Consider the following 21,894-nt stretch of genomic DNA (forward strand, 5'->3'; position numbering starts at 1 on the left):
CACAGCGAGAGAGGGAACACAAGCAGGGGGAGTAGGAGAGGGAGAAGCAGGCTCCCAGCTGAGCAGGGAGCCCGATGCGGGGCTCGATCCCAGGACCCTGGGACCATGACCTGAGCCGAAGGCAGACGCTTAACGACTTAGCCACCCAGGCACCGAGTTCCTTCTCTATTGTTAAGAGTCACTTACAGCTTGTTACTCTCTCCCCCTTTTTTCCTCCCCCTTCCCATATGTTCCTCCGTTTTCTTTCTTAAATTCCACAAGTGAGACCATATGGTATTTGTCATGCTCTGACTTATCTCAATTAGCATAATACATTCCAGCACCATCGATGTCATTGCAAATGACACGATTTCATTCTTTCTGATGGCCGAGTGACATTCCGTTGTGTGGGGACACACCTCTTGTCCCTCCGCTCATCAGCTAACAGACACTAGAGCTGTCCCCGTCCTGTGGCTGTTGTTAATGCTGCCGCTGTAAGCACAGGGGCGCACGTGCCCCTTCAATCATAGGTTTGTACCCTTTAGGTAAGTACCCAGCAGTACAGTTGCTGGGTCCCCACCCCCATAGAATAGGGTAGTTCTATTTTTCACTTTCTGAGGAAGCCCAGGCCGCTCCCCAGCTCGGCGGCGCCGAAGCCTTCTCTGCAGACAGGCCGGGGCTTGTCCTGTGGCTGCAGTTCTCTGAGGAAACACCGTCCCCACCCGGGGAACGGCTCTCACACGTCAGAGGGATCGGGGCGCCCATGTTACCAGCCGGGGCTTCACCAGCTCCGCTGCGTGTGGTCGGGTTCACGCGTTCGCCGTGCGCACCACGCACAGTCCGCGGGCTTCGGGGCACACGCTCGTGTCACTACTCATACTCAACTGACAGGCTGGGGGGCGACCCCGCCCAAACACCGCGTCCGAAAGCCCTGCGGTCGGTCCTCCTACACTCCCGGCCTCCCCCCGGAGCTCCTACACTCCCACCACGGAGCTCCCCCAGGACGTCCGAGACACTGGCCCGGCCGCCTTTGACCTCCGGCTGACAGAACGAGATGGACTTCAATCCTGGGAAAGACTGATGGCTTCTATTCAAAACCACCATGCTCTGGGAGAGCAATGCTCACGGCGCCCGCCCAGGGGAGGAAGACGTCAGCAGGACCCCAGCCACCTGGAGAGGTCGTCCCCAAAAAGTCACCTCCAGGTTCTCTCCAACCTCGCTGGAAGGCCCGTCAGGATCTGCCCCCCGACCCTTGTGTGGCCACACTCCAGGGAAGGGGCTCCTGGCTGCAGGGGACACATCTAGACTCACAGCCCACCCTGCCCGGCCGTGCACACCGCGTGCGGACGGGACAGTAAAGATCTCCCGGAACGGCAGCCGACGACATCTGAGCCCCAGGCTCCCCGAGACGTCCAGCCCTGGCCTGGGTTCCCGAGCCTCACGGTCGCGTCTCCTCTCCTTCACGGAGACACAGGCCCTTGTCTGCGTGCACAGCACCCTCGCGGGAGGGGGACCTCTTCTTGGGGTTCTGGCCTTTCAGGAACAGGCCCATGAGGATCCCGTGACAAATTCATCGTTCTCTTGCCTTTTCTCAAGTGTCAGAGGCTCTGAAATCACAAGTCTTTCCCTCACCTGAACTATTCACCCAAATTCACTGTCGCTCAATACACAATCTCACAGGCTGTCTTACTGGATAACATTTGGTTCCAACAGTTCTGTTGAAAACAACATCCTTCAAAACATCTTTGAAGTTCTGCTATTTTTGCAAAAACTTCACCCGCTGAGCCCGTGTTCTGACCCGCACTGTCTCTTCCCAAAGGCCCCGGCCTCGTTCTCTCCCAGAGCTACGCAGGATCCACGATGCTGTCCTCACGCTCGCCCGCAGCAGGGACCTCCAGGAGGCACACAGGGCCGCAGCTGCCTCCACGGCGAGAACGTTCCTCCCCAGGCTGGCACAGGGGCCAATAAACACTTCAGCTGGCTGCCTGCACACCTAGGGTCCTGGATTCTATCCATTTTGTCATTTGGAAATGTCTCGTTACTTCTGATTGTATGTTAAAGTTTTGTAATTTATTGCCTATGAATTTGAGAAACGATGCACATAATAAGTACACGCTCTGCGATCTCACACTCCTGATGAACACGGACTAGACGGCAAGCGCCTGAGAGTTTCTCCCTCCCGTCCTTCCTTGCTACTCAGCTGCGGCCTTCGCTGGTTTCCACTGCCATGCACGTTCCCTCCAACACACCACACGACAACCAGACGTCCTTCCTGGCGCTGAGGGACAAACCCACTAAGTATGGCAAACCCGCCGCTTACTCAGAGATGCTTCCAAGGAAAGGTTTTGGTCAAATGGAGGAAATGTAGAAATGCACACAAGGAAAGCTCATTTGGGATGGAGTGGGGGGCCAGCAGGGCCGCCCTTGGGTCCTTACTGGGGGGCCCAGCAGGAAGCCCAGCACCCTGCAAGTCTACACTACTTTCCCTGGGATTTCACCGCCCCAGCAGGAGGCAGCCAGCCTCCCCCTCCCACCACTGCCCAGCCAGGGAGGAGCCCCTGGGCTTCCAACTCCCAATTTCCACCAAGACCTTTGTGTTTCCATAGCCACCCCAGCCCCTGCTCTCCTCTGTAAGAGAGCCTTCCTCCCCTCTGTTCCTGAAATTGCCTGTGGTTTTGTGACCTTACATGTCCAGAATTGCAATTCTCTGCTATTCCAGAATAAACTCAGTTTTGTGGCAAAATAACTGACCATTTTAATTTTAAACTTACTAGTAATCAGAACAGTTGGCATTAACAGAGGGATGGACAAATACCCCGTCAGAAAACCGTGGAATGCAGGCACAGGCCCCCTGATTTCAGGAAGGGAAGCAGGTGTCGTGGGGCAGGGGCAGCGATGGGGACACTTGGACGCAGGGCCAGGGAGGACTGCTTATCTACAGGGGAATAAGGAATCATTTCCCTTGTCAAGTTCATGGACCAGAACCGAGTCCTGTGGATTTCACTGTCATGGAAACAAGGAGAACACACACGGAGGAAGAACCAGCAGGCGTGTGTATGACCTGAGCGATGGAAGAGGTTTCTCATGGAACAAAAGTAGGGTGATCTACACAGGAAGGACGGGCAAGTGCAAGTGTATTGCAAATGTGAAGAGTCCATCCACGCGGACAACGGAGAGGAACAACCCCTGAGCTGGACAAAACACTATCAATACACAGAAATGAAACAGCACGGACATCCCCAGTGCGTGAAGAAAACAGAAGAAATCGGGAAGCAGACAGGTGGGTTACAGGTGACAAGAGGCTGGAAACGCTTCCATAGAAGGCGGAACCCCACAGAGGCCAGTGCTCCACCCCAGTGGGCAGCAGAGAAACCGATGTGTGACCCCAAGCAGATGCCGTGTCCCGCACCCGCGCTGGACAAAGTGAAGCCGGACAGCTCCCGGCGCCGGACTGACAGGCATCAGCCCTGACGGGGGACGCACACACTGCGTGTGCGGCTGCTGGTCAGTTCTCACTTCCTCGCCGTCTACGGTACGCAATTCCCCCAGCGTGCAGGTATTTACTATGGATTTACACCTAGTCAGGACTGACTACAGCAGCAGTGCCGACGACAGCAGAGGATGAACGTGGGGACCCCGCGCCCCACAAGGCCCAGAATGGAGAGTTCACTGGGCGACCCGAGCCACAGGCACCTGCCCAAGGGAGACACGAGGGCTGAGCAACCGCACGGCAGCCGTGACTTGAATGGGGGCACCGCTGACATTCTCCGACTGCACCTGCCACAGGGAAAGTCACATGACACGCTGATGGTGGTGACGACCACCATCGAGCTGCCATCAGCAAGGGGCAGGGCACTGGTCCCCCGGGGCAGCACAGTGGCAGATGCTAACAGTCAAGAATGTAAAGAACCTACCCCGCGAATATGGCCCGAAGACAAAAGTCATGTCGCCCACACGGACTCACCCCGCTTGCAAGAGCCTCTCCGGACACGTGCGGGAGGAGCAGTGAGCGTGAGCCAGTGGGGACCAGCAGCCCGCTGCGCCCACACAGCACAAGAAACCCCCCGGCAGAGGGTCAGGCCGGGTCCCGAGATGGGGGCCAAGCTCTCCCTGCTGACACCAGCCCAGGACGGCCACTTCCAGGGAAGGAGGGAGGGGACCCTGAGCTCCCGGGGACGAACCCTGTGGCTCCACACACCCGCCCTCCCCCCTCGGTGTGGAAACGGCCCCTCCTCCAGGGCCCCAATTCTCACCAGGGAGGAAACCCTCCGAGTTCGGTTCTGACCCCTAGAAGCTCTGCATTCGTCAACCCTTCCAACAGCACTTGATCCCAAGGAGCCTTCCCCGTGTCTGACCTTCACAGACTTCCTTCCTCAGTTTCCACAAATCCCACTTAGCTCCACCAACTCCACGGCTGATGCCAAACCAATGATCGGGGCCCAGCCCCTGGGCGGCCCCAGCTTGCCCCCCCGCTGCGGTGTCTCTCCTGTTGCATGCTTTGGGGCTTCTCTGGGCAGCAACAGCACCTTCTGCAGGGGTCCTGGGGGCTGGAGGCCGCCTGCAGGGGAGCAAGACCCCACTGGTCCTTCCTTCACCTCCCACCAGGCCCAGCTTCAGGTGCGGCTTGTCCCCAGCCCAGGGAGGCACCTGCTTCCAGCACCCTGGGTCATTTAAATAGAACAAAGTCCCCAACCTAGAGTGTGAAGGACAACGTGCAGAATCCCTCCTTCCACCCTGTGCTCAAGGACCAAGTCGGAAGGGAAGTTCCTGGGCAAGTTTACGGTTTTCAGTATATGAAAACTGTTTATCCTTTTCACCAAACAGGTACTTTACTCTCATGATAACAAATCATATGTCGAATTGATCACGTCTCAGATTACAAAATCTCTATGTATCTCTGACCATCAGTTATTAACCAGAAGTGGGTCAGGATCACATGGTGTCCCAACTCTGGACCCTGCATGGAACACTCACTAGCATTTGGATGAATCCTTTAATCCGTACCTCCACCCACCCAGCATGAAGGTGGGGGACTCCGTGCATATTCCCCCCAATCCTAATGAACAGGGACAGTCTCTGTACTGAGACACTTTTCCCCCAGCGGACATTCTCTGGATAAGCCCCAGAATAACACGAGTCAGCAGGAAAAGGAAGACATGACCCACTGACCACCCTCCACGCGGAAGGGGAAGGAAGGAGGCAGAAAGCATTCAGTCATTTTCCATCTACTGAACGTGAGGCTGCCTAAGAGAGAGCTGTCAGTGCTGAGCTAGACAGGGACAGGCTGCCCCCGGGGTCAGTGACAGGCAGGCTCCACCTGAGTCCTGTGCTCCTGGGCAAGCATCCGTGGAGGTGAAAGGCACTCCCTCCCCCACCCTGTTGGGGCCTGGAAAACAGCAGGCTGCAGAAAGGGCCCCTTCCCCATGCCACCAAGATAGGACTCACAGGGAAGTCCCCCTTGTTCATCCACCCCAGGGCCGGGCACAGACCCCCCAAATCCACGCTCTGTGCCTCATCCACGATTCGCTCAGCTGCCTGTCCCCACGGACCCATGGGCACAAAACGCTTGCTGCTTCCACGTTGGTCTGGCTTCTCTCCTTCCTCCAGACCCTGAACGTGGTGGACCTGCCCTCAGCCTGAGCCACACACAGCCCCTCCTGTGACAGGCTGGCTTCAGGGAACCCCCAGGTCATCATCACACCTCGTCATGCCTGCTTTTCCTTATTCTTCTCTAGAAAAGAAAAACCCCCTTTTACGCAACTCTTGAGACACTTGCAGGTCTTATGCTCACAGTGGTGGCCCTACTGATGTAGCCCCCTGCCCCTAATGCAACAGCCCCCTGCCCCTAGCGCCACAGTCCCTGCCCCCCAGCCTTTGCCCTCATCCTTCTCAGTACCAGCCTCTCCCCGCTAAATTCGCATGTTTCACTGGACACTGGTGTGACCAACCGTGCAGCACCGTCCCTCCCCGCCCACACTCTACCCCGACTTTGCCTCCCCATCCCCACCTGGTCCCAACAGGTACCGAGATGCAGAACAAGCCACTGCCCACCTGGGCAAAGGAAGCTCTGAGCACACGGAGGCCATTCCTCTCAAACCACCTTTCTGCCACTGTTCCTCTTAAAGCACAGCCCTGCTGGGAGGTGCTGGAGGGTCTCCGAGACTCGTCTCTCCCGCAGCAGTCTTTGGAATGTTAAAAACAAGACAACAGACCCAAAATGGAGTCCCTCATACTCATCTCAGCTCCTCGTCACCAAACCAAGAGTTAACTTAATTGCAGTTTCGGCCTCTCCCAGCAATGGAATCTTAAACCCGTCCATCAGGAATGAGCTGGTCAGCAGCAGCGAGGTCGTCCGGCTGCTAGACCCCTGCCGGCCCGGAAAGGAAGGTGACCTGCCACGACCCACCATCCACTTTTTCTCCATTATAACTTCCTGCTCCCGCTCCTGGGGCCTGTAAGTCCCTCGTCGTGTGCAGCTCCTCCGAGCTCCTTTCTATCCTCGAGATGGCACGCCGCCCGCTTCGTGAATCACTGAATAAAGCCCATTACTCAGCTGAATGTTGTTTTTCCGGCAGGAACAAAGTGTCCTTAACCAAGTACGGATTGGGTATTATCTGCCAGGTGGGGGGGTCCCTACCTCAGCCGCCCCCCTCCTGCACCCCAGCCCTTGACCGACTGCGCTGGGGTCCTCCCACCTTCCCTCGGACCCCCACCCAGGGGAGGAGGCGGCTCGGGACCGGGGAGGGGGGAAGGCACAGGACGCTGCGACTCCGCCCCGGCCGAGGGCACGCACTGGGGTCGGGACCCCCAGGGGCGGGGCCACCTCCAGCCGGTTCCGGCCGGTTCGAAGCGGCCCCTCCGGGCTCCGCCCGAACCCGCGCACTCACCATCTCGCGGCCCCGCTCGGGGCTCTCCCTGCGTTCAGCCCGCGGCTGTGCGACCCGGGCCGCTGAGACCGAGAAGGACGGGACGGGACGGGACACCAGCGTCCGCGCGGGGCAGGTGCGCACCGGCGCCCGGGCAGCAGGGGAGCGATGGACACGCGACTGGAGCGCGCCCTCCCCCGGCCTGATTGGACGGCGCCCCGGGACCTCCGCCCTGATTGGACGACGCTCCGGGCCCCTGCTCCTGATTGGCTAGCCTCCCGGGCACCGCCCCCGGAGCCGGAGCTTGCGGTTAACCACGGACTGGGCTTCCGCGCCTCGGCACCGCCCCCGCAGCCCCTGATTGGACAATCCTCCCAGACCCTGCCCCCTGTGTCCTGAGTGACAAGCCGTTCGGACACACGTGGCCTACTGGCCCGGGCTCCGGGTAGAACCCTCTCCTAGCGCCCGGACCTCTGGGCGCCTGCGTCTTCCTCTTGGACCGGGGAGTCTAGACTCAGTTTATCCGCGGAGCTCCCGTTGTTGGGACCTGGGACAGGAGGGGACAGAGGAAGGAGCCGGTGAAGCCTAGGGTCAAGGGTTGGCCTGGGGGCAAGGTCAGGGCTTAGGTGGGCCTTTTGTTTAAGAACAGTGATCTTCGGGGCGCCTGGGTGGCTCAGATGGTTAAGCGTCTGCCTTCGGCTCAGGTCATGATCCCGGGGTCCTGGGATCGAGTCCCGCATCGGGCTCCCCGCTGAGCTTCTCCCTCTCCCTCTGCCTCTCTCCCTGCTCATGCTCTCTCCCTCTCTCTCTCTCTCTCTCTCTCTCTCTCTCTGTATCTCTGTGTCTCAAATGAATAAATAAATAAATCTTTAAAAAAAAAAAGAACAATGATCCTCAACAATGACGTCACTGCGTGCTGGGACGGGTTGGTGGGTTTTGACCTGTCACCTTTCACAGCGAGAGGCCCCGACCTCTTTCCTGTCCCCGTCCCCACCCCACCTCTGGGGCTTGAGGTCAGCAAACCGCCCCCTCCCCACCCCAGGGAAGTGGGACCCCAGCTCTCCAGCCTGGCACAGGACCCCACTCAGCAGAGCCACAATGTGAAAGGTTAGAATTCTCAGATGTGCCTTTTCCTCTTTACAGTCAAGACCACAAGAATATAAAGCAACTAAAAGCATTTATTTGGGGGTCTTAGGCATTGCAATCTGGGAGACACAGAGTCAAAATCCAAAGTGTGCTCCAAATGGCTAGCAAGGAGTGCAGGCTTATAAAGGCGAAAAAATACAAGGTTACATAAGTTGTTTTGAAGGAATTACGATTGGTGCTGGCTGAGTTTGAACTATCTCATACGTGATTGGCTCTTCGACTAACAGGCATTACATTATCTCTATTTCAGTCCCCAGTAGGAAGATGTGTTCCAGGAGCTGGTCCAATGGGGATCGACAAAAGTCAAAAGTTCATGGTGTTCTGAATATTGAAACAGAAGATGTGCGTAAGACCTGCTTCCTCAGTGTCCTTCCGACTTTTTTTTGAGTGACTCTTTTTTTTTTAAGATTTTATTTATTTATTTGACAGAGAGAGACACAGCGAGAGAGGGAACACAGCAGGGGGAGTGGGAGAGGGAGAAGCAGGCTTCCCACAGAGCAGGGAGACCGATGTGGGGCTCGATCCCAGGACCCCAGGATCATGACCTGAGCCGAAGGCAGACAGTTAACGACTGAGCCACCCAGGCGCCCCTTGAGTGACTCTTTTAGGGATGCCTTCTTCATTTTAAATCTTCTTCACACCCTACAAGGAAATGTTTTTAGATCCATTTCTGAGTGAATCTCTAGGGAATTTTGCAATATAAAAGGCTGTGATATCTTGAAGGCAATTGAATTCCTATTTTAACTGATTTAAAAGCCATAAAAGCTGAAATACATTTATGTTGGACCCGAAACTCTCAATACACCAGAAGCAGCATTTAATATGACCTCTCATTTTGAAAATATCTCCCAGTTTTGGATAGACAAGTACAAACTCCAGTATCATGGACCATTTTACCTACAAACATAATTTAAAAAATTCATTTTCTCTATTTTGCAAAAAGGTGGTATTCACTTTCATAAAAATGAGATGGGACCACCTGGGTGGCTCAGTCTGTTGAGCATCCGCCTTAGGCCTTCAGCTCAGGTCATGATCCCAGGGTCCTGGGATGGAGTCCTACATCAGGCTCCTGGCTCAGCGGGGAGCCTACTTCTGGGGCGTTAAAAACAAAATCCATCTCCATGAATTTGAATATGTAATTGGCTTTATTTAATGATTCATGAATCAGGCAACATCCGATCTTAGCAGATGGAAAGGAGCTCCAAGGAGCTGTAAAATAGAAGGCTTTTATGGGCAGGAGGGGACAGGAAAAGGAAGTTTCTAGCAACAGCTGGATTGTTTCAGGCAAGGTCACCTTCCTTTGGGGGGAAGGGGTCTACCCGGCAGGTTATCTAACTGGGCAATCACAGTGACTGGGAGAGGCCAAAACTGCATAAATTAGGCGTTAAGTCTCAGCGTGCTGATGTGGGACTTGGCACCAGTAACTCTATTTGGGGCCTGTTGTTTCTTTTCTAACAAGAGGAACATATTGGAGAAACGATTTCTTATGTAGAAAAGTGACTTCCAATTAAAAATAAATCACATTTGAATTATAAACTATTTAAACATGTTTTCTTTGTGTTAATAATGACTGTCACATATAAAAAAAAAATCAGCCTGAGATTTAGAAATCTAAGACTTGCTGGGGGCATGTCCTTCAGCAATTGGGTTTCTTGTACATCTGGTCAGTGTTTAGGTAAAAAGTAACAAGTTGACTACCCGTTTTGTTTTCTTTGTTATAAAAAAAAGTAACACCCTGTACACATTGCAATACACTTTGCTTTTTTGGTTCAATTAAAAATAAATCCTACAGGGGCGCCTGGGTGGCTCAGTTGGTTAAGCAACTGCCTTCGGCTCAGGTCATGATCCTGGAGTCCCGGGATCGAGTCCCACATCGGGCTCCCTGCTCAGCAGGGAGTCTGCTTCTCTCTCTGACCCTCCCCCCTCTCATGTGCTCTCTCTCTTTCATTCTCTCTCTCTCAAATAAATAAATAAAATCTTTAAAAAAAAAAAAAAATAAATCCTACAGCTTCTCATCTCAGTTGGTGACTTTTGTGATCTTCCTAAAGGGGTATAAACTGCTAGAAATTTATGAACCAGTTCTCTCTAAGTATACGCTGGGCTTATTTCCAAACTCTGGCTACTCAAATATTGCTCTCTGTTGGGGAAATATAATTGAAAACAAAACCTCCTGCCAACCCAGAAAACCCCTCAAAAAGCTAAGAGAGAAAGAAAACAGTTTATTTCCGAATCAGCACTAAACCAGAATGTGACCTGCATCCCAGGCAGTCCTCTAAGAGATTGCAAAGACAGAAAGAAATTTCTCCCACGGACACAGCCAAGCTGGGGCAAGTCATGACATACATGGTCTCAAGCTGAGCCATCACCAGTCTTCCTGGGACAGAAACCAACAGCCTTGGTCATACAATCGTGCCTCCTCCAGCCACCTGGGAACCGGATTACCCTCTGTATTAGTTCATCAGCTTTATGCAAGGAAAAAAACAAACTTCTCTTATCTTTATGACAGGTAGTTTTGCAACTGAGAGAGGGGCCCCCACAGCAGGTTAAGCTCCTACCCTCCCCCCCCACAATCTGGAGGAACCCTCCCCCCCACCATGATTGCTTTTCAAAGGGTTAGCTCCCAGCAAAGACTCCTGGTGAGAAAGCAGGAAGGTGCTTTCCTTAGCTTTTATGGAGGTTTACTTACGTTTCAAAGGACAGAGAAAGGGTTTACAAACACAAGTTCTCTAAAGAAAATGCTCCCCAAAAAAGGGGGAGGGGGAGAAATCTGTTTCCTTGTTTTCAAAAGGGAGAATGAAAGCTCTTCCTCTGGATGTGATTTGCCCTTACACCTATAAAGAAAGTAAATGTCAAGGGACCCGCTGTAAAAGGCTTGAGACCCACTTCCAAACTAAGTGTGAAACCAAAACTGGGAGATGGGACCACCTGGGTGGCTCAGTCTGTTGAGCATCCACCTTAGGCCTTCAGCTCAGGTCATGATCCCAGGGTCCTGGGATGGAGTCCTGCATCAGGCTCCTGGCTCAGCGGGGAGCCTACTTCTCCCTCTGTTGCTCCCCCCACCCCCCTGCTTGTGCTCAGTCTCTCTGACAAAAAAAAAAAGAGTGGTGCCTGGGTGGCTCAGTTGACTAAGCGTCTGCCTTTGGCTCAGGTCATGATCTCAGGATCCTGGGATCGAGTCCCGTGTCGGGCTCCTGGCTCAGCAGGGAGTCTGCTTCTCCCTCTGCCTCTGCCCCTCCCCCCACTTGTGCTCTCTGGCTCTCTCTACCTTTCTGTCAAATAAATAAATAAAATCTTTAAAAAAAACTCTAAAAATAATCTACATAGACAACACTTCATTATCACCATTAACAAAACGATCATTTCTTTATATCTAGTCCAAATCTATATTTACTTTAATTATCCCCAAAATGTTCTTTATAGATGGTTGTCCTAACCAAGATCCAACACAAGCCATGTGTTGCATGGCTTCTTATTTTGTAAATATTAGACACTAAAATTGACTTTATTTTGGGGGTGTGCAGTTCTATAAATCTTAGCATTCATATAGTGTTATGGGAATAAATTGTGTCCCACCTTCTACTTATATGTGTAAGTCCTGACTTCCAGGACCTCAGAAGGTGACAGTACTTGGAGACGGGGTCTCTAAAGAGGTAATTAAGGTACAACGAGGTCATGGGGTGGGCCCTATGCCCATCTGACTGGTGTCCTTATAAGAAGAGATTAGAGGAACACCTGGGTGGCTCAGTCGGTTAAGCATCTGCCTTTGGCTCTGGTCATGATCACAGGGTCCTGGAATCGAGCCCCGCACCTGGGGAGTCTGCTTCTCCCTCTCCCCACCCCCCACTCATGCTCTGTCTCGCTCTCTCATGCTCTCTCTCTCTCAAATAAATAAAATCTTTTTTAAAAAAGAAGAAGAAGAAATTAGACACACACAGAGGGACGTCCAGGTGAGGATTTGGGGAGAAGACAGCCGTCCGCACACCACCAATGAGAGTGGTCTTGAAGGAACAACTTTGCCAACACCTTGAACTCAGACTTCCCGGCTTCACAACTGTGAGGGCATCAGTTTGTTGTTTCAGCCACCTAGCCCGTGGGATTTTGTTACAGCAGCCCAAGCAAAAGGGTACAGTAGTAATCGAGACCGTGTTTAAAAAACAAAACAGGGCGTCTGGCTGGCTCTGGCGGCTGAGTCTGCGACTCTTAATCTTGGGATCGTGAGTTCAGGCCCAACGTTGGGCACAGATCTTATTTAAAAATTAAAAAAAAAAAAAAATCGGTCTTGGCTGTTTTTGAAATGTGGGTTTTATTCTTGTTCAGGTGTGATGAGGCCAGCAGTTCAGCCAGTGACGGGCACTGAAAAGTCGGCTTGTCTGTCTGTCTGTCTGTCTGAGGCACAGCTGACATGGAATGTGGTATTACCGTCAGGCGTGGGACCCACGACTCAGCAGTGAACGCCCTGAGAAACTATCACCACCCCAGTCTGCTCGCCATCCGTCACCACAGACCTACGATGAGAAGGTCGTCTGTCACTCGCGGCTCTGGACCACCCACGGCCACTCAGGGAAGCACCAGCGGCCGTTGGGAGGACAGGGAGAAAGGGGGAAGTGTGGGCAAGTGTTTATTGTGGTTCCATCGGGAAGAAAGAGGCGAGGCAGGGATGCAGGCTGAGGACGGGCTAGCGTGAATAAGTGCAGCTAGTCTGGGGTGTAGGGGCTACCCGTACTTGCAGTGGTCCTTGGGCCTGGGGTGTCAGAGCAGGGGGACAGTGGCCCGAGAGTGAAAGCCCCATGGAGGAGGGGGTGGGGGGCAGGCTCTGAATTGGCTGGTTTGCACATAAAAGGTGTGCTCTGAGCAAGCTGTTTCCCCGCGGCCGGGACCCCCGAGGGGCCCCAGATGTGGAAGCATCAGAATACAGAAAATCAAAGGCATACGTTGGTGAGGATGGGGAGAAATCGGAGTGGTTGCCCAGGGTTGGTGGGAAGGGAAAGGGTGCAGCGGCTGTGGAAATGTCCGGTGGTTCCTCAAGCAGTTAGACAAAATGACCCTGTGACCCAGCGATTCCAGGGGTAGGTATACACCCCCAGGAGCTGGAAACGGGGTTCCAAGAGATACTTGTACATCAGTGTCCATTGCAGCGTGATTCACAAGCAGAAGATGAATGAGGGGACGCGCACAACGCGGCCACCACCCCGGGATCGGCAGTCAGCTGCGAACAGGAGCCCAGGCCCCAACTCTGCTCCCACCCTTAGAGGCCCCTGGCCCAAAGCCCCCTCCCCGATGGTCGGTCACAGCTCCTGCTTCTCCCCCTGCCCCTGCAGCCTTGGAATCATTCCGACGAGCCAAGCTCATCCTCCCCAGGAACCAGGGTGGCCCCCGCGTCACTGTGAAGCCCGCCTCCTGCAGCCCCTGGGGTCACTCTGTCCCCGAGTGCGTCCCCCGCGTGGCCCAAGGGGCCTGTGGTGTCCTGCTCCCCCAGGCTGTGAGTTCATGTGACCAATAAATGGCTCCGGGTCTCGTCTGCCCAGTGTTGGGTGCCGTGTGTTGGCTGTCCCCGTGACCTTGGGGTGGGGGTCCCTCCCTCACCGATGGGTCAGAAGGAAGCGATGAGAACAGATGGTATCTCACGATGCCTGTGTATTCCTCTGGACCAGCCGACTCTGTGCACAACGATGGATGAGACCACGATGGGTCATCCTCATGCCCTCAGCACAGGGAGAGCGGGGTCAATGTGTGACGGGGCATTACAAGTGGAAAACAGGGCCGCCTGGTGGCTCAGTCCCCTGAGCACGTTTGTCCCAAGGGGTGTGCGGTGACTCCTGCTCTGGAACTCCGCGCTCCTTCCAGGGGCTCCCCGCCCCACACGTGCCCCCGCTGCACCTGCTGACAAGGGGGGGAATGGTGGCTCCAGGGTCCCCACCCAGCTGTTCGTAGGGCGCCGCGGGCCTGCACCCCACCTGTGCTCTGGGGCGAAGCTCCCCAGCGCGGCTTGCGCAGGATGGTTCGCCGGGAGGATCCATCACGCTCGACTATCCCAGGGCTTGGCTTTTGGATCACCGTTTACTCCTGATTTCTCTTCCAGAGACTCATTCAGTGCAAGGAATGTTGTGGAAATGTTTACTTGTGGGAATGTTCCAGAAAAAGATGTCTGAGTTAGGTTTACGGTGGAGCTGGCAAAGGCCGGCATGTGGGCCAAATCCCACCCACGGCCTACTTCGGTCGAAGCTGCGCTGGAACACAGCCCGGCCCTTCCTCAGGGACTGGCTGTGGCTGATCTCGGGGTGCGGTGGCAGAGCCAAGTGGCTGCCCCAGAAAACGCCGCAGCTAGCCAGACGGAGGGACCAGCAGGCCTCTGACAGGAAAAGTTTCTGCTCGCTTCCTCCCGATTCATACTTTTCACAGACTTTCTCCCGAGATACAATACGTCTGGAACAAAAGCCATGTCTCTCGCATTTCTCTCCTGCTCCTTTGCTTCCTCCCTACCTTCTGGTACTGACTTCTCCAACAGCAGAGGATAGGACCTGCCCCATTGTGAATCTTACCATTTGCATGCCATGGAACATCTTTTCTCCCAAAATACACTGTTTAGAAGTTGGCTTCTTGGTTTTTGTTTTTTTTTTCTAAGCAAACTCTCTGCACCCAATGTGGGGCTCAAACTTATGACCCTGAGATCAAGAGTCTCATGCTCCACTGACTGATCCGGCCGGGCGCCCCTGGCCCCTTGATTTTAAGTTGTTTCCTCCACTCTAAAATAAAATGGACAAAAATATATATATATTTAAGGTCTTAGAAAAAAGATACAACACTTAACAATAAAAAGATCAAAACAGGGGCACCAGGATGGCTCAGTTGGTTGGGCGTCCAACTCTTGGTTCCGGCTCAGGTCATGATCTCAGGGTCCTGGGATCCAGCCCCGCGTCAGGCTCCCTGCTCAGCGGGGCATCTGCTTGAGATTCTCTCCCTCTTCCCCTCCCTCAGCTCATGTGCTCGCCTCTCACTCTCTCTCTCTCAAATAAATAAATCTTCAAAAAAATTTTAAAATAAAAAGACCCAAACAAATGAAAAATGGACAACAGATTTTAACAGATATTTCTCCTAAGAAGACATACAAATCGCTAATAAGCAGATGAAGAGATGCTCAACGTCACTATTCATTAGGGAAATGCACGATTATAACAACACACTACTTCACACCCCCTGGGATGGGTATTATCAAGAAGACATGATAACAAGTGCTGACCAGGACATGGAGACGTTGGCGCGCTCTGTACACCGCTGCTGTGAACGTATAAACGGTGCAACCCTTTGGGAAACGTTCTTTCTGCACAGAAAGTCAGACGTGGAGTTACGACATGATCCAGCAAGTCCACTCCCAGATATATACCCACTAGAATTCCAGGCCAGGAGCCAGGAGAAATGAAAACATGTCCGCGCGAAAACGTGTTCATGCCTGTTCCCAGCGGCACATTCACAACAGCCCAAAAGTTGAAACAACCCAAATGGCCATCAGCTAGTGCATAAACAAATGTGTCCATCCATACACTGGAACGTTATTAAGCCATAAAAAGGGAGTGAAAATTAATAAAAGCAAGCCTTATTAAATGGAGGCCAGCAGGGGGCGCCCTCGTCCCCACCCTGGTCCTCCAGGCCGACCAGGGAGGAAGCCCAGCATCCTGCTGGGACCTCACTGCCCCAGCAACAGCCCAGCCAATGAGAGATGGCCACAGCTCCGCCAATGAGAGACACTCACAGCCCAGCCAATGAGAGATGGTCATAGCCCAGCCAGTGAGAGACAGTCATAGGCCAGCCAATGAGAGATGGCCACAGCTCAGCCAATGAGAGATACTCACAGCTCAGCCAATGAGAGACACTCACAGCCCAGCCAATGAGAGATGGCCACAGCTCAGCCAATGAGAGATACTCACAGCCCAGCCAATGAGAGACAGTCACAACTCAGCCAATGAGAAGCCACGACATGTGGAATCCCCAGTTTGCTCCAATGGACATTTTCTTTGGAACAGCCCCGCCCATGTCCCCTTCTCTATAAAAGAGTGGTCCTCCCTTCCTTCTCCAGACTTACCTGTGGCTTGCTTGTGGCTTATGTGTCCCATATTACGATTCTCTGCTATTCCCAGATGAACCCATTTTTCCTGGAAAAATAACTGGCGAGGTTTTTTGTAAGATTTTATTTATTTATGTTGAGAGAGAGAGAGAGAGAGAGCACAAGCAGGGGGTAGGGGCAGAGGGAGAGGTCAGGAGCAGACTCCCCGGCGAGCAGGGAGCCCACATGGGCTCCATCCCAGCACCCTGGGATCACCACCCCAGCAGAAGGCAGATGCTTAACTGTCTGAGCCACCCAGGCACCCCACTGACCATTTTATTTTTAAGGTCAACATTCCTTGGTGATCATGCATGGACCCAGAGAAGACCCCACCTCTCCACGCTACTGAGCAAACAGGTGCGGGTCCCACAGAGCCCACTGCGCCCACTGCTTTCTCCCCCACCCTGAGCTGGAGGGTAAGTTTTGTCCTGGGATCAGAGCCCCGTTCCCTGACTGCACTCTGCAGGGTCTACAGGGACCTGGGTTAGGGGCTTCTCCTCTCTGACACTACTCATTTGGCTTTTGTTCCCCTCCTTTTCAGAATTGGACTGTTCCTCTCAGATCTGTGCCCTTTGGAAATGCGCTGGCCTTTGGTCTGACTCCTGTTGAAACGGTGTTCTTCGGGACATTTTCCTTTTTCTTCTAGAGAAAACCCTCTAAGAAATGGGATCTCAGTCATCAAAATACTTTTTGGGCATCACCTCCTTCTTTCAGTTGTAAAAACTGGGCCCCCTGCTCATGTGCATGTCTAATTAAGTGGACTGAACCAAAAGAGACATAAAACTTCAGTGGTCCTTCTGGGGACCTTTCCATCTCCCCAAACTTGTTTTACTCAAAATTAAGTGAGAAAGTTGTGGTTGCAAAACAACAACAAACCAACAACAAAAACTGAATGGATGCCCACTTTAACTGGTACCTGAGGCTTCCAAACATTTTCAGGATTCTAGCTTTGGCTCTTTGCAAAATACTGCTTCTAAAATAACTGCGGAGGGGGCGCCTGGGTAGCTCAGTCGGTTAAGCGGCTGCCTTCAGCTCGGGTCATGATCCCAGGGTCTTGGGATCGAGCCCCACGTCCAGCTCCCTGCTTGGTGGAGAGCCTGCTTCTCCCTCTCCCTCTGCTTTCTCCCCAACTTGTGCTCTCTCTCTCTCAAATAGATAAATAAAATCTTTTAAAAAAATTTTAAAAAGTGGGGCGCCTGGGTGGCTCAGTCTTAAGCATCTGCCTTCGGCTCAGGTCATGATCCCAGGCTCCTGGGATCGAGCCCCGCATCGGGCTCCCTGCCCCACAGGAAGCCTGCTTCTCCCTCTCCCACTCTCCCTGCTTGTGTTCCCTCTCTCGCTGTGTCTCTCTCTGTCAAATAAATAAATAAAATCTTAAAAAAAAAAAAAAAGAATAGAATTAAGAGGATTGCTTTAAAAAAAAATAAAATAACTGTGGCCAAAGATAAATAACTGTGGCCAAAAAACCATCGAAAGGTGTTTGATACCTCTACCCCACCCCCACCTCCTGTGTACCCCACCCTCATCCTAATCATTTCCCTGAATGTCCCTTTTCCTCTGAATCTTGCCCCGATCCTTCCTTTCCTGAACCTGTTAAAATGGGTCCCTTTACAGTTAAGTCTTCTCAGGATCCCATCAAACCCCATGTTTCTTATGTCCCCTGGACTAAGGCCAAATTTTGAGCCATAAAGCGTTTCCTAAAGTGACTGAGGATCCCCATAGGTTTTGTGAAGAATTTAACATAGTTATTCAAACCTACAAACCTGGTTTCTCAGATTTATATCAACTAGTCCACATGCTTATTGGCGAGGGTCAAGCCACACACGGGACGAAGCCGGCCCGATTGCAGCTCCCTGAAAGGGACTTAAATAAGCAAACTCCTAACCTTTGGCAAATGTTAGAACACTTGCTGGAAATCTCCAAGAAATTGAAGTAGCTTCTCCTAAGCCAGCTGAATGCAACAAACCTCAGGCTTGCACAGAACCTGCTCTGAGAGTATGACAATCAACTCCAAATTGTCCTCCAAAGGACTTTTGGTCCTCCTATAGACACTGATCCAGCCAGGTAACATTTAAATCTATGTTTATTGGGGCGCCTGGGTGGCTCAGATGGTTGAACGTCTGCCTTCGGCTCAGGTCATGATCCCAGGGTCCTGGGATCGAGCCCCACATCGGGCTCCTGACTCAGTGCGGAGCTTGCTTCTCCCTCTCCCTTTGCCTCTCCCCATGCTCGTGCTCTCTATCTCTGTGTCTCAGATGAATAAATAAAATCTTTAAAAAAATAAAAAAATAAAATAAAATAAAAATAAATCTATGTTTATTAAGGGGCTAAACTGGGATCTTCTCCTTTAGTTAAAAGGACCCTCAGCTGACAAAACGAGATAGACTTCAATATTGGAAAAGACTGATGGCTTCTATTCAAAACAACCATGGTTTGGGAGAGCAATCTTCACGGCGCCCCCCCAGGGGAGGAAGACGTCAGCAGGACCCCAGCCACCTGGAGAGGTCGTCCCCTGAAAAGACACTTCCAGGTTCTCTCCAACCTCGCTGGAAGGGCCCCGGTCAGGATCTGGTCAGCTGCCCAACTCCGGGCCTGGGAAGGAGGCGCCTCCATCTTTGGGGAAAAGGAAGGTCCTTTTGAGGAAGGAGGGATTGATTCTCCACTCACCTGTGACCAACTCCAGAGAAACCAGCAACCTTCCATCTTCTGCATTCCCCTCGTGGGGATGCACAAAGTGCCAGGCGGGCGGGGATGGAGGGGCCATGCAGCCCCCAGCCTCCCCTAGTCCTCGAGGGTGCCACACTCAGGGCCTGCATGGCCCATGGAGGGGCCGCAACATCCCCATTTTGCAGATTAGCTCAGAGTGATCTGGCTGCTGACTAGGCCAGGGTGGCCAATGAACTCAGGAATGGGGTTCTGGGATTGCCCCCCCCCCCCCCGAAAACTCCCTCCCCATCTCAGACACCAGTGGGCGGGGCACTGGGGCCTTCCTCCAGCCAGCCTCGGGCATGACCATGAAGCATCCACCACCGTGTGATGGGACGGTGCCCACGCGCCCACACCACCAAGACCAGCGACCCTCCAGGGGCACCAATCTGGGGACATCGGCAGCGGATCGCTGCTGGGCTGAGCAGTGGCAATGCCGGAATGCCCCCCATCATCCCATGGCCCCTCTGGAGAGTGAGCTTTCTGGAGTCCCGTCTGAACCGTTAACACTGATCTAGGGCGTCAATCAGACACCAACCTCCGACCCTTCCCCATCCCGGGGAAGGAGGCTTAATGTGAAAGCCACTTGACCTTGAAAATGGAGCAGAGCCTTGTTAACGAGGCACCACCTCTGAGCAGTGACGCGGTCATGGGGGTGACAGCCGGGCACGGTGAGCTCATTAAATTTTCGTAATGAGCCACTGCAATTAGTCATCTCGGGCCACTAAAACGGATGCCACAGACAGATCAGCCTGCTGTCCTGGTTCTGGAGGCCAGGAGTCCGAGCCCCAGGGGCGGGCGGGGCTGGCTTTCTGGACGTGCCCCCCCCCCCCGGCTGGTGAACGGCCCCTCCCGCGCCTCCGTGCACCCCTGCCGCGGGAGTCAAGGTGTCCCCAACCCCTTTTTCTTCTAAGGACACCGGTCAGATTGGATGGGAGCCCACACTAACCACCTCATTTTACCATAATCACTCTTTAAAGACCCTTTCTCCAAATAAGGCCACACTCCGAGGTCCTGGGGGTCAGGGCTTCCACGTAGGAATTGTGGGGGACACAATTCAGCTCGTAAGCCCTGCAAAGGGGAGACTCTGATTTTGACTCAAGAATGAGAGGCGCTGGTTGGATAAGAAGCCAGCCCAGTTACCAAAATGCTTTTTGGGCATCACCTCCGTCTTTCAGTTGTATGGGAGGCATAAATCCGGGTCTGTCCAGACACGGGGCACGTCTTCGCCTCCTGCGGCAGCTCCAGGCACTGCTGGGGTGGGAGACTGGCACAGACGTCCCCCATCTGAGAAGTGGGCCCTGTCTGTCCTTTCCGGCTGCCATCACAGAATACCACAGACCCGTCTCGTGGTTCTGGGGGCTGGAAGTCCAAGGTCAAGGCACTGGTGGACTCGGAGTCTGGTGAGGGCCCACCTCCGAGTCCCTGGATGCCCATCGCGGTGCGGTGGGATCGCTTAGGAGGTGTTAATCCCTCTCCTGGGGGCCCCACCCTCCTGACACCCCCACACTGGGGGTCATGTTTCAACACAGGCATGTGGGGGGGACCCAAACCTTCAGACCACAGCAGATACTAAGCGTGGATGTGAAAGGATCAAAGCAATGAGAGTTTACAGTTGCACAAACACTGCACTGAAGGGCCGGAGATGAGAATAAATTTCATCCCGACCGCACGCGGGATACAACGCAGCACGGTGAATCGGTGAGAATCCACGCGGATGCACGTGGTACTGGATTCGTAAGAAATATGTGTTGTGGGGGCACCTGGGTGGCTCTGTCCGTGAAGCGTCTGCCTTTGGCTCAGGTCATGGTCCCGGGGTCCTGAGTTCAAGCCCCACGTCAGGTGTACAGAGGACTTAAATATATATTTAGGTGACCAAAACATATTCCTCATATATATGTGGTCTTGTCCATGGCTTGTGGCCCACAGCTTCTAAAACCCTTGGAATTTCCTAGAAGGTTGATTATGTTGTCTTGTTATGCTAAGGAGGTGACTTTTGGAAAGCCCTTATGTGACCTTAGGATGGGGATGGCTGCCAGGAGAACCTATCTCAACCTGGGGGGGCGGGGGCGGGGGCGGGGGTCGTGCTGGAGGCTGAGGCAGCCAAAGCCTACCACTTAGTCAATCAGGGCGACACCATGAAGCCTCCAAGAAAACCCGGGACGACAGGTTTTTGGCACTTTTATTGTGACAGCTTTCTCCCGTGGGAGCCAGAACGTTCCCACGTGCTGCTGAGCAGGTCCCGAGCTGAGCTCTGCAGGGACAGAAGCTCCTTTGTCTGGGACCTCGCCCTACGCACCTCATCTCTTCATGTGGCTGATGATTCACAGCCTTGCACAAATCGGGAAACATGCTTCTCTGAGTTCTGTGTAAATTAATGGAACCTGAGGAAGAGGTGGTGGACCCGGCTGGGGTCTGAGAGCTGCTCGGGGTTATGGGGGACCAGCCCCTCCCCACGTGGCAATTGGGCCCAGGAACCCTAAATGAATGTGGAAAAGTGTCCAGATGGGAGAACAAAGAGAGGAGACCTCTCTTTGGCCCCAGGAGGGCCTTCGACAGCCGCCCCCCACCCTCCAACCTCCATGCCGGGGACCCTTTCCTGCCTTAGGTCTCCAGCCGGTCTGCAAGGAGCACAAAGGCCACCACCCCACGCCCTCGGGGAGCAGGAGACCTGGTCCCGGCCAATCCCGAAAGCTCTCCCACCCTGCTTCTGCTGCTCTCCTCGGGGCAGCCTCTCCCAGCTGCTGTGAGCAACTTCCTGTCTGGTCTCTGTCACGTACCCCTCCCCTGTCCCACTCCCCTCCCTCTGGCCCTGACTCCCAGCCTCAAACCTGCAACATCCAGGGTCCCACCGTCCCCGACAGGGAGGACCCGGTGCTCCGTCCTCCATGCCCACCCTGCCTCGTCATCACCTGAAAGAGTTTCCCCTCCACTGTGTGAAATGGTAGGTTCAACTGCCAAGCCTCTGCTACCTGAGCCCGTGACCTTCCTGGAACCAGGGTCTCTGCAGAGGTCATTAGTTAGGAGGACATCACACGGGAGAGGGCGAGCCTCTATCCAGCGCCTGGTGTCCTTACCAGACCCAGGACGGCCGGCAGC

The 21,894-nt window shown here is 53.7% G+C and overlaps 1 protein-coding gene across 1 annotated transcript in view; it reads right to left on the bottom strand.

Moving 5' to 3' along the window:
* The window catches only part of LOC116625688 (zinc finger protein 77-like), a 27,825-nt gene extending 20,815 nt beyond the window's left edge, over positions 1-7,010 (bottom strand). Inside the window, exon 1 of the mRNA XM_032394464.1 lies at positions 6,867-7,010. Coding sequence (XP_032250355.1) covers positions 6,867-6,869 — 3 coding nt within the window. The 5' untranslated portion in view covers positions 6,870-7,010. The remainder of the gene's footprint in view (positions 1-6,866) is intronic.
* Positions 7,011-21,894: the final 14,884 nt, after the last annotated feature.

Source organism: Phoca vitulina, unplaced genomic scaffold (genome assembly GCF_004348235.1).
Source record: "Phoca vitulina isolate PV1807 unplaced genomic scaffold, GSC_HSeal_1.0 scaffold81, whole genome shotgun sequence".
In the NCBI taxonomy this organism is placed as follows: Eukaryota; Metazoa; Chordata; class Mammalia; order Carnivora; family Phocidae; genus Phoca; species Phoca vitulina.